The sequence below is a fragment of the Carlito syrichta genome, unplaced genomic scaffold (assembly GCF_000164805.1).
Source record: "Carlito syrichta isolate Samal-C Ts95f unplaced genomic scaffold, Tarsius_syrichta-2.0.1 Scaffold305775, whole genome shotgun sequence".
NCBI lineage: Eukaryota > Metazoa > Chordata > Mammalia > Primates > Tarsiidae > Carlito > Carlito syrichta.
In genome coordinates, this window is record NW_007249871.1 from 246,985 (window position 1) to 258,489 (window position 11,505).

At 52.2% G+C, this 11,505-nt stretch overlaps 1 protein-coding gene across 2 annotated transcripts in view; it reads right to left on the reverse strand.

Annotated features, from left to right (window-relative positions):
- Positions 1-2,156: 2,156 nt before the first annotated feature.
- Positions 2,157-11,505, reverse strand: part of TUB (tubby bipartite transcription factor) — an 87,732-nt gene continuing 78,383 nt past the window's right edge. For both annotated transcript variants that reach the window (XM_021714787.1, XM_021714786.1), the window contains 9 exons: positions 11,298-11,441; positions 9,861-10,028; positions 8,638-8,759; positions 8,015-8,212; positions 7,618-7,730; positions 6,626-6,743; positions 4,926-5,024; positions 4,537-4,708; positions 2,157-4,050 (listed from right to left, as the gene is read on the reverse strand). In XM_021714787.1, the coding sequence (XP_021570462.1) occupies positions 3,917-4,050; positions 4,537-4,708; positions 4,926-5,024; positions 6,626-6,743; positions 7,618-7,730; positions 8,015-8,212; positions 8,638-8,759; positions 9,861-10,028; positions 11,298-11,441 (1,268 nt within the window). In that variant the 3' untranslated portion in view covers positions 2,157-3,916. The remainder of the gene's footprint in view (positions 4,051-4,536; positions 4,709-4,925; positions 5,025-6,625; positions 6,744-7,617; positions 7,731-8,014; positions 8,213-8,637; positions 8,760-9,860; positions 10,029-11,297; positions 11,442-11,505) is intronic.

Consider the following 11,505-nt stretch of genomic DNA (forward strand, 5'->3'; position numbering starts at 1 on the left):
AGCAGACTCATTCAGCTGTCTGGAAATGTGTGCTCTGAGGGCCACCTGCCATCCTGAGGTCACACAGGGAGATCACAGCTGGGAAAAAGGAATTAGAGAAGGGAAGGCCAGTGGTACTGCAGTAAAGGAAAACCAGGAAGTGCATCTGAGAGATGGGATTTGTGCTTGCATAATAGAGCCATGGACATGGCTATCCCAGCATTGCCCTGCCTGCAGACTCCATTGCGAGTAAAGTGTGGACTTTTTTTCTTTGAAATCACCCCTGTGCTTGTTAAATTTAGAGCTACCTCTAAATAAATGGTAAGTTCATTTAGAGGTAAATGCCATGATATTTTCAGAATGAAGAAAAAATAGGCTTCTATGGTTTTGTTGCCCTACTTGTCACTGAAGGAGGCGGTCTCCAAAGTTCTCTTTTAGTCTGTGCTGATCACATTCCCTAGCTTCCAACACCTGTCCTCACCATGAGTCTGGACCTTCTGTGCTTCCTCTGAACTAGTGTCGTGATTTTTAAGGCACATTCACTAGAGTATGTTCAAATTCATCCAAAAGCATACATGCAACATACCAGTTTCTTCAGGCAGTGCACAGTGGGAATTGAAAAGCTAGCAACTTTCTTGTATAGTGTCCTCTCATTGCAAACCCTGGAAGAAAGAGCTGGTAATTTCCCAGGTATACTTTCTGTTCAGAGCATGAAATGAATGGGCAAAATCCACGGTATCATGACATCCTTATTCCTTTTCTACTCATCCTTAAAAAAATACGATCATAAGAAACCTCAGTTTATTGTTTGCTGATTGCCCTTTTCCCCAAATACAGAGACACAGAGACACACACATACACACACACACAGACACAGAGCACCTTGGAGCCAGAAGGAAAGAAAAGCTAGACTTGGAGAAAAGTTAGGGACGTGAACTTCACCACTCTGCAGAACTGTTTTGGGGCAGAGGGTGTAGAGTTTTGGGGTGTGGCCCCAGGAGGAGTTACAGAGCCAAGAGCAGTTACAGAGGAGCTGCCTAGGGACGGCTTAGGCAGTTACAGAGGAGCTGCCTAGGGACGGCTCAGTCTATCATTGACTCCCTGCCCAATCAAGGACCATCTGGGTAGAGGGTATGAAGAACAATAACTCTTACCGTGGGTGAGGCTGAACCCAGGTGGGCTCCAGGGCCCCTACTGGCTGTATTAGTCCTTGTGCCCATGGCTACAGGGCCAGCAGTCAAGGATCAGCAGGTGACTTGGCTGTTCTTGCTTGTCAGTCAGTGCCCAATAGAGGATTTTGTTGCTAAGTCTACCTTTCTCCACACCCAGGCTAGAAAGCTAAACCCATGTTTCCTGACCCTACAAAAATATCCTGCTGTCAGGCTCGGTGGCTCAGCCTATAATCCCGCGCCTTGGGAGGCTGAGGTGAGTGGATTGCCTGAGCCTGCGGCTTCATGACCCGCTTGGGCAACTTGGTAAGACCTCATCTCTACAATAAATAAAAAAATTAGCCGGGTGTGGTAGCGCACGCCTGTAGTTCCAGCTACTTGGAAGGATGAGGCGGAAGGATCGCTGGAGCCCAGCAGGTCGAGGCTGCGGTGGCCGGGAGTGGCAACTGCACTCCAATCTGGGTGACGGAGTGAGACTCCAACTCAAAAAAACAAAAAAACAAAACAAAAATATCCTACCAACCCCCTCGTCTGTGTGCTGAAGGAGAAAGCAGAGGCTAAGAGTTTTCCATTGTGCTTCTGATTTTTTTTCCACTTTGCACCAGGGTCCCCCTCTCATTAGAATCTAGAATCAGCCCGTTCTACCTTAAAATTGTAGACCCAGAGAAATAGCTTGACCAGGCATTAGAGATCATCTCGTTTCCATCTCAAATGTCACCATGCAGGTCTCTTTTCCATAAGGTCAGAGAAGGAAGGGCCAAATTGCAACTACAGAAAAGAGGATGGCACCATGGTATATATCACCAGCCCTGGCACAGAAAGTTCTAGTGCCCTTTAGAAACTAGACCATGTTAATGAAAGCTAGTCATTGGCGGGCCCCCTTACAGAGATGTATGGCTGAGGTGCAGGCAGATCCTGCTGGAACAGGCATGCCTTGCTTTAGTGCTCAACACAGGCAATAAGAGCATACTACTTCTACTTAAGAAATAGTTCTTCACCTCTAGAGCCTAACATGTTTAAAGCACAACTTTTATTTTTCAAAAATTAATTTCCACTTAGCCTTTGCAAGCATATCGACTCTAAAGCAAGGAACAACCCCTGCATGCTTCCCACTGATTCTGGTCTCTATCTGGGCAAGAAACCTCTGCCAGGGTAAATGACAAATGGGCAAGAGCTTGAGCTTAGAGTTCCAAAGCCCACAGGGCAGATGGTACCATCCAAGGAGAAGTGGCAGTGAAGGGAGTGATTAGGCCCAGTCCCAGAACACTCATGTTCTCTCACACCTAGACAAAGAAACGTGCAGCAGCCTTGCTGAGGCCCACTCACAGCTGACCAGCCCTTGTGGGGGGAGTCAGGCACAGGGCCAGTCCTGATCAGATTGATGTACAAAAGCCACACAACTTTCAACAGGGAACTGCCTGATATCCTACTGAAATGCTTTCCACCTTATACATCAACTCTGACATTTCTATGTCTCTGGAATCAGGAAAAGGAGTGAAGGAATGTAGACAAGGCCCCAGAGAGCCAGAGATACTAGTTTCTTGGGGGACGGTGGAAACAGGAAAATCAAGGGAACTTGAAGTTCCGAACTCTGCCATTGACCAGCCAGATGATCCAGGGCATGTCCCATTTTCTGAGTGTGATTCGCCTAAAGTAACAAGGTTCACTAGTTGATCCCTAAGGATCCTGCCACCTCTGATCTCTTGTGGCTCTCAAACAGTCCCTGCTCTTCTCACCCTGCCCAATTCCCTCCCAAGTACCACACACAGAAGCCCTACCACCCACGACTTGGCTGACAGCAGTGGGATTCTTCCTGGAGTATGCCATGGCTTGGAAACTGTGCTCCATCAGCAGGAACCCCAGACATGCCTTGCTGTGTGCAGTCAGGCAGGTGACCTGGATCCCATCTATGTGTCCTGGGGGTTGTGCTGGTGCTGCTCAACAGAGAGCTCTGGTGGCAGCTGGCAGGGCTCCCAGGACAACCTGGGACCCAGGGAGCCTGTTCGTGTACTTCCTGCATGCCAAGCCTGTGTCCTGCAGGCCTCTTTACTAAAACAATTGGCCTTGGGAATCAGGTTTCTGCTGCTTCTGTGGGTACAGAGCAAACCTGAAGAAATCAAACAGGCTAGAACCCTAGGCCACCAGCTAGCCACAGAGAGGCCCCTGCAGTCCTGGCAAGGTCCTGCCACTTACCTGTCCCCACCAGCCTTCTAACGTATCTTGGGGTGGGTGAGGCCTTCTGAAGTTGGAGGGCTTTCTGCAGTTGTAAGGGCCAGGCTCGGCCACCAAGCCCATTGCTACATAAAGTTGGTGTGCCTTTCACACATACACACTCACTGTGTCCCTATATGCTGGGTACCAACCGTCATCTGACTCCTGGGCTGAGTGGATGGCTGAGCCACAGCAGCCCTGCATTGTGCTTCCTTTACCTCTATACCTCTTCCAGCCTTCCCAGCTGAAGAGGCTGCTTAGCTTGGCAAACAGGACTGCAGCACAGTACTAACCCACGAGTGGAGGTGTATGCCGACTTTGGGGCACAGAAAGAATTACTCTGGTCCCTTCATACCCACCCCCTCCCCGCTACTCCCCTGCCTCAGCAGCAGAGGCAGAGGAGCCTGTTCCTGGCTGGCTGGGCCAGGGAGCCAACTGAGGGCCAAAGCATAGTCTGGCAGAAGGCCTATGTACAAAGGGTAGGCAGGGCTGTCTCCACAGGTAGGCAGGCAAGCTCCACTCCAGGCCGGGTGACCCCAAAGGGCACGAGGAGGCCTCTACTCGCAGGCCAGCTTGCTGTCGAAGCTGGACAGGGCAATGGCAAAGGCCTGCAGCGCACACAGCGGGTAGTTGTAGTCCATGGTGAACACATCCTCTGCTACCCGGCCAAACTGCATCACGATGTAGTCCGCTGGGGCCAGGCACAGGCATGGACACAGAGAGAGAGGGACAGGACAGAGCAGGGATGGTGGAGAGAGCAAAGGACAGACACCCAAACCACAAGAGGGAAGAAAAAACAAGAAGCAGAGATGCCAAGGGAATCCCAAAGGAGTTAAAGGCCAGTTGGGAGAAGTGGGAGGAGAGAGAGAGCAGATGGCAAAGGAGAAAGTAAGATGCATACGAACACCAGGAAACAGAGAAGAAGGGGAAAAGTCCATTTAAACGTGTTCCCACACCTGAGACTCTGCTGAATACACAGAATCTAGGGCCAGGGCTCCAAAGTAGGTTCTTACAGGACCTCCCAGTCATTGGGGTCAGGAAGTTCTTTACATCTAATCTAAGCTGTATAGTTCACATTCTTAAACTCTGGCCAGTATGGGCAGGGCTGGAGCTGAACCTTCAACTAAGGACCCTGGGTATCATGTGAACAGTAACGAATAGAGACAGAAACACTCACGGTCATTGCCATGGATGATCTGAAAGTTCTTCACGGAGGCCTGTGTGACGCGCCCATGAAAGTTGAGTACGTAGGACTGTGTGTCATCATTCCATACAGGTGTCTTGTTTTGCAGCTCGATGATACTCTCCGTGTTCTTATTCTGCCAGCGTGCTAGCAGTGTCTCATGCTCCTGGGAGGGCAGCCTCACCTGAGCCAGGCCCAGGCCTTGACACCATGACCACCCCAAAGAGGGATCTGTCCCAGAAATGGGGGTCCTTAGACTTCCCTAGACCTCCAGGGCGTCTCACATTGTATCCCCTACACATGTACACCAGCAGAGTTCTGCCCTTAGAAGCTCATGCAGAGGCTAGGATGAAGGGGGAAGAGAGGGAGGGGTAGAGACTCACATTGCGGGGGCGGATGGAGACTCTCTCGTGAACCATGTTCATGCCTGGGACAATCACGCTCATCTTCCGAGGTCCCTTGAAGCCTAAGACATTTGTCTCCTGGAAAATAGAGAGAACTCAATACTGGCCACCTGAAGAGTCTCCCTACCTACCCAAGAGAACAAGGGGAGGGACTGAACATGAAGCGCCAGTTTTCACCATCTCTACTTCAGACTCCAATGGGCATCTCTAAACTTAACATGTCCAGAACTGAGCTTCCAGATCTCTAGTCTGACAAAACTAGCTCTGCTTACCATCTTCCTTGCTTCCGTTAATGGCAGCTCAGTTCTTCCATGTGCTCAGGCAAACTACTTGGAGTCATACTTGATTTCTGTCTCTCACACCCCTCTTCTGATCCATTAAGCATTTTCTATCCACTTTACCTTCAAGGCACACCCCTAATTCCACCACTTTTCATGACTACCATCTCACTGAGATCACTGGACTTCTCATTTCTGTCCTTGGTCCCCTGCCCCTCCTCCCTGCCCCTGCCATCTGTTCTCAACGCAGCAGCAAGTGGTCCCGTTAAGTCAGACTGTCTTCCTCCTCTGCTCAAAACACTCCAGGGGCCACCAGCTCACTCAGTAGAAACCGAAGACCTCATCTTACCTGCACACGCTATGGCCCCATGACCTTCCTCCTCACCATTGCCTCCCCTGTATCTCCATTCCTCCTTCAGGCCACGCATTTGGGACTTCTGCCCTTGCTGTGTCCCCCAGACATGTATACGGCTGGCTTTTACTGCCTTCTTGTCTTAAGACCTACCTCAGTAAGGCCCTCCCTGCCATCCTTCCTAAAACCATTTCTAAAACACTGACGTTTCATATCCCCCTCTCTATTTTCTTAGCATTTGTAAAGAACATATCTGTTTCATCCATATGTCTGTTTTACAGCTTGTCTCCCGTACTAGGGCTTTAGGTCTTATAAAGTCATACATTTATGTCTGGTCACCTCTATATCCTTAGTACCTGAAACAGTACCTGGAACATAGTTGGGGCTCAGTAAAGTACTTGAAAAAGACTCAGGCTGCCTCCCCAAAATTGGCCAGCAGGTGGCACCACGGGATCATACAAAATAGCTGTGGATTCCCAGTAGCCTCCAAGAAGTGCCTATGTCCAGGCTGATGGAGCACCCATCCCTCATTTTAAAAGTGAAGAAACTGAGGTTCAAAGAGAAGTGCCCTGTGTTTACATTCCAGTTTGGTCATTTATGAGCTGTGTAACATTTGTAAGTGACTCAACCTCTGAGCTTCACTTTCTCATCTAAAGAAAATAGGATCTATCTCTTAGGTTGAATATACAGTGAAAGGATTATGCAAAGGGCCCTGTAATGCAGGTAGCATCTGGTAAGCCAGAGGGATGACTTGGGAGATGCACAGACAAGAACCCAGGCCTCCTGCCTCCTCCTGTCCAGGAGACTCCCAGGCTGGACTGCAGAGAGCCAGGCCTGGTTCCCAGAGCTCATCAGGCAGATGGCCAGCTGTGGTCTGGGCTCTGAAGACAGGAAAGGACCAGGGACCCTGTTCCGGGCAAGAATCACTCCACAGAGGGCAGCACCCCTCCGCACAGCCTTGTCTACCCACTAAGACCCCTAGATCAGACTTCAAGTCCTGGGTTTTATATCTGCCTTGGAGACCAGAGACCCAGGAACCCAGGACTCACGTAACACACAGCTGCCAGCTCCTGACGCAAGGTTCCACTTTCCAGAGTAGAGGATGATGACTTCTGCGGGTTGACTCCATTGTCATAAATGGTAAACTTGGTGCCCATCAGGTTGGACCTGAAGGAAAGACACAGTTGGTATTGGGTCTTGCACCCTCTGCCCCAGAGCAGGCAACAGCTCATAGTCTGTCCTGTGAGAACCCTGGCAAAGCATCTGTGCTGGACCAGAGCAGACCCCAGGGCACACTGAATTCATATCCTCCAAGGCACATCATGGCAGAAGGCCTGGACTTGCTCTGAGTTGATTCAGGGCATCTCAGTTCAGTGATAGCAATTCAGGGAGGTGAAAATCAGGACTCCACAGGTTTCTCTGGGGGAACATGGGAGTTCCTTCATGGAAGGTGAAAAAGCCCAATGGCATCTGGTAAGGCTGTAGAGAAGACTCAGCACCCCAGGGAGAGTAGATGAGATCTCCCCATCCCATCCAGCCTAAGTCTTGGTCTAGCCCCATCTCCAGTTTTGGCTCCTAACCTCTCTTTATTTATGCTCCTCTAATCTGGTAGTCTGTTCCTCAGAAAACCCTACATACCCCTTGAGGCCCAGCTCAGATCCTTCTCACTTACTCCTACCCCAAGACTGCAATGACTCTTCCCTCAAGGGCTCCCTCTCAGCCCTGCCCCTTGCACTGCCCATGGGGCCAAGGCAACTCTTCCATGGTGACCTGCACCATTGATACCTGGTGCATGATCCAGCACTCTTAACAGACCTGCACCCACCTGCCTGGGAGCAGCTTAAGGTAAGGTGTGCGGGGCCCATCTCCAAGACTGGCTTTAGGCTGGGCACAAACATGGGCCTGCAGCTAGAGCTGATGAATAGAGAATCCATCCCTGGTCTAGATCTCCTTCAGGGGTAGGAGATGCCGTCTCCAGAGAGCCTGTGCTTGTCCGCCCCCCACTTTCGCTCCCGCCTGTTTCCTGAGGGCATGCTGGTACCGCAGTTTTCCAATGTAGCTGTCCCCTCCTCGAGACAAGTCTGTTGGGTCCACGGAGATGAGGTAATTGGAAGTTTTACTCTTCTTTCTCTTCCTTCCCGCCAGGAGGAACACCTTGGGAATGGAACAAGGTCATGTTCCACTGGTCAGCAAACAGTCATGGGTGCCACGCACATACCCACACTCAAAGGAGTGACTCACCCTCACATCAGCTCCCAAACACCTATGTGCATGCACATGAATGCCCTGGCAAACACAAAGGAATGCCCTGACCAGGCATGCAGGCTGTTTCTTGAGCGAACTGAGAAGTCAGTGTTGGATCTGAAGCTGCCAGCCGCATTCCCACCCTGGGACCTCAAGCCTGCCTAGATGAGAATGCATGCCCAGATTAGCCTCACCTTCTTCCCATCCTCGCGGTCCAGGTGCAGGAAGTAGGTGGGGTACATGCCCCGGTCCATCCCCTTCTTGTCCCGTGTGATGCGGCATTTGATGGTGATACCCTGGGGGGCTGGCCTCAGTGCAAACTCCTCAAGATCCTGGACCTCAACATCCACTGGTTGCTCTGGGGCTGTTGGGCTAGGGGCTGAGGCTGCCTCCTACAGGGAGAGAGGAGCCTGAGCTCTAGGCACCCTGAGAGCCAAAACTGCCTCCTGATACAGTGATGGTGGGAGAGAGGGAAGGACCTAGGCTGTGGGCCTGCCGGGGGTCAGAAGCTATCTTCCTGGCCCTCCCCTCTTCTCAACAGTCCCTGGAGGTGGAGATGTGGAACTGGAGATATGGGCAGGTCCTGAGAGGTCATCCTATCTCATTCCAGCTCCCCCTACATGCCACTGCCCCACCTGGTCAAAGAGATTAGGAGGCAGGGTGGAAGGGCAGAACAGACCAGCCAGAGAAGGTCTTGAAAAGCACCTTCCAGCCCCAGCCCTGGAAAAGGAGCTCCTGTCATCACGACACACGCCCCAGCTCCACCTTGGATGAGCTGTCCTTCCAACACTGCTGTGGATGAAAGCCCCTCACTCACCCGGGTGGACTTCCTGCTGGTCGCAGAGCTGGGGCGGGTGTTGCTATTTAGCTGGGAGGAGCTGGAGCTGTTCTCATCCTCATCCTCCTCTTCCTCTTCAAAGCTCATGCTGCCAGAGATGCCTGGGCCAAGCAAAGAACAGGAAAGGATGAGTGAGGACAAATCTACCCCTCAAAACAGACACGGTCACATGCAGGCATACGTTCAGACACAGACTCGCCTGTATCCACAAACGTATGTACCCACTCACACAGCCATATGTACACACACACACACACGCATGCTTCCACACATCAAGATGCACGAGGACACACATTCTCAGGTGCACACATGAGCTGGTCACAGTCTTGGGGATATGGCCCCACCACCCGGTTTCAGCTCAGTCCCTGCATCGCCCCACCTCCTAACAGCCACACTGCTACTGTCATTTGTGTACTGAGGGCTTCCCTGAGCTGACCCTGCACTGGGTACCTCCATTTCTGACCTCAGGCCTACTAGAGGCCTTGACCGGCACAGGCCATGGAATCCGCCAAGGTGCCAGGGAACAGGCCTCAGCTCCTACTCAGCCTGATGTGCAAGGCCCACTGACTCCATCTTTCCCCCGGGCCTGTCCTGAGCTTCTGTCTCAGCTGTCCTCTCCCGCCTGGAATGCCATTCCCATCCCTGAGTTATCCAAAGCCCTTCTTCCAGGAAGCCATCCGTGATTAGATTCCTGGCAGTGTGTATGGTGTTACCAGGCTTCCCTCTGCTGCGCATCCCCTCCCCACCCCCACCAGGGGCTCCCTAGGGAGGTTCATGGTGGGGAAATGGGGCAGGTTTCCAGGGAGGATCTGCCCTGCCTCTTGGCTTCCTGGCCCTGCTCCCCTTAGCTCAGCAGATACATGGGGACCTTTTTGCAAAATGAGCTTTTTCTAAGCAAGAGAGAAAGGAAATCTGCCGCAAAGCCTGGGCCTCCCTGAAAGCAGAAGATGGAAATAGGAGAAGACAGAGCTGGGCTGTGAGTCGGTTATCCCAATTCACAATCCTTCTTTCCCTTAACTTGGCCTTATCAGGGGCCCCTGCCCAATAGTTTCCCATTTGTCTCCAAGTATGCCCCCAACCCTGTATGACCAGGGAGGGGCTAGGACACAAGAAGGCCATGCTCTGGAGGAAAGTGGGAACATGGGACTGAGAACATGGGACTGAGCTTGAGGGGGGGTCACTGGGCCCCCCATGGGGCTCACCCTTCCTCTGCATCGTGGCACGGAGATCCTGCCCGCTGGGCTGTGCGCCCCCACCAGCTGCCGTCTCCCCAGCGTCCTGGTCGTGGTCTGACTGGCCCACAGTCAGGATCTGCACTGGGCCTTTGGCCTCAGACTTGTCTTCTGCCAGTGCTGCTGGCTCGCTGGTGCCTGCAGGCCACGGACACTCCTGAGTTACATCCAGGAGGAGGAGAGGGAACCTGGGTTCTCAGACATCCAGGAAGGGGGTGAGGGATGAGTGGGAAGACCCTCTGCAACACTTTATTAGCAAAACTCATTTTTGAAAAACTAATGACTGCTGTTAGCCTGTTAACCACTGGTAGGTTACTCAGGGATGTGGGTTTTGTTTCTTCTTTTCTTTCACAAATGAAATTAATTGCCATAGGTTGGTTTGAAATACCCCATATCCTGAGGGCAGCCATCTACACAGTGCAGCCAACTGCACAGTGGAAAAAACAAGATGAAGAAAAGGATTGGTCCAGACCATGGCTAAGGCCAATAATCATTCACAGACATGGCCAGTTACAAGTGATCAATGCTGGTGTTCTCTCACTCTCTCTCTCACAAATACACACATACACACACACATGCAGTCATTCCCACATCATTAAAAACACACGGGGTTCCTGAAAAGGATGCAGCTGGGGTACACTCGCCTTCCCAAGTAGAAGACTGCCCATCCCCCACCAACCTTCCTGCCCAAGTTGCCACATAGCTTCAGTGGCAGAAGTCTGGCCCACACAGGTGGCAGCCACCTGCCTGCCTGTGGAGTCCTGCTGAGTGCTGCAACCAGCTGAGAAGCCCACAGGCCCTGACATACCACTGTCCAACCATGTCGCAGTGGCCTGGAAATTGCTGCCCATGAACAGAGGTTGAGGAAATGGGCTATCTAGCCAGGAAACAGCACTCAGGAAAGGGGCCACCATCACTGTCGATTTCTAGAAATCTTTTCTGCAAGGAAAGGAGCAGCCCAGAGGATGGAATCTGGCCTAGAGTAGGGAGTCCAGGGAAGCCCATGTTATAAGGAAGAGCTGACAGTGGGTGCTGCACAAGGATGGGGTAGGACGTCTTGGAGGCAATGAGCCCTCCAAGGGAGTAAGTACCCTAGCCCAGGCTGGGTGAGGTCTTCAAGGGGTCAGGATAGAGGGTGCTCAGGCCAAAGTAGAATGGGGGAAGGTGGTCCTGGGCCACAGTTGAGCTGGACTTTACTTCTGGGCCTGCCCACATCCACAGGCAAGCCCAGGCACCCTATGCACCAGACAAGGCCTGCAAGCCAGCTGAGCAGGGGCCCTGGGCACCAAGCTGTGTCTTCACCAAGGCTGCTCACCCATCCCTCACCTCCAGGTCATGAGGACAAGCCTCCCACAACCCTCCAGTGGAGGCCAGGCCTGGAGAATGCTGTAAAGAAGGCAAGCTGACCTTTGTGCTTTCCCTTCTTCTCCTTCCTAGAGGTGCCACCTTGGCCCCCTGCTGTGGCTGCTGCCTTGGTTTTCTTGGCTGAGGCTGGTGCTGTTGGGCGTGGGGCTCCCAGCTGCACACTGGCAAGTGAGTCGGCCTCTTGAACTGCTCAGGAGAGAACCCCAGACACAGGAGAGAAATGAGAGCAAAGTTCTCACTCAAGCACAGT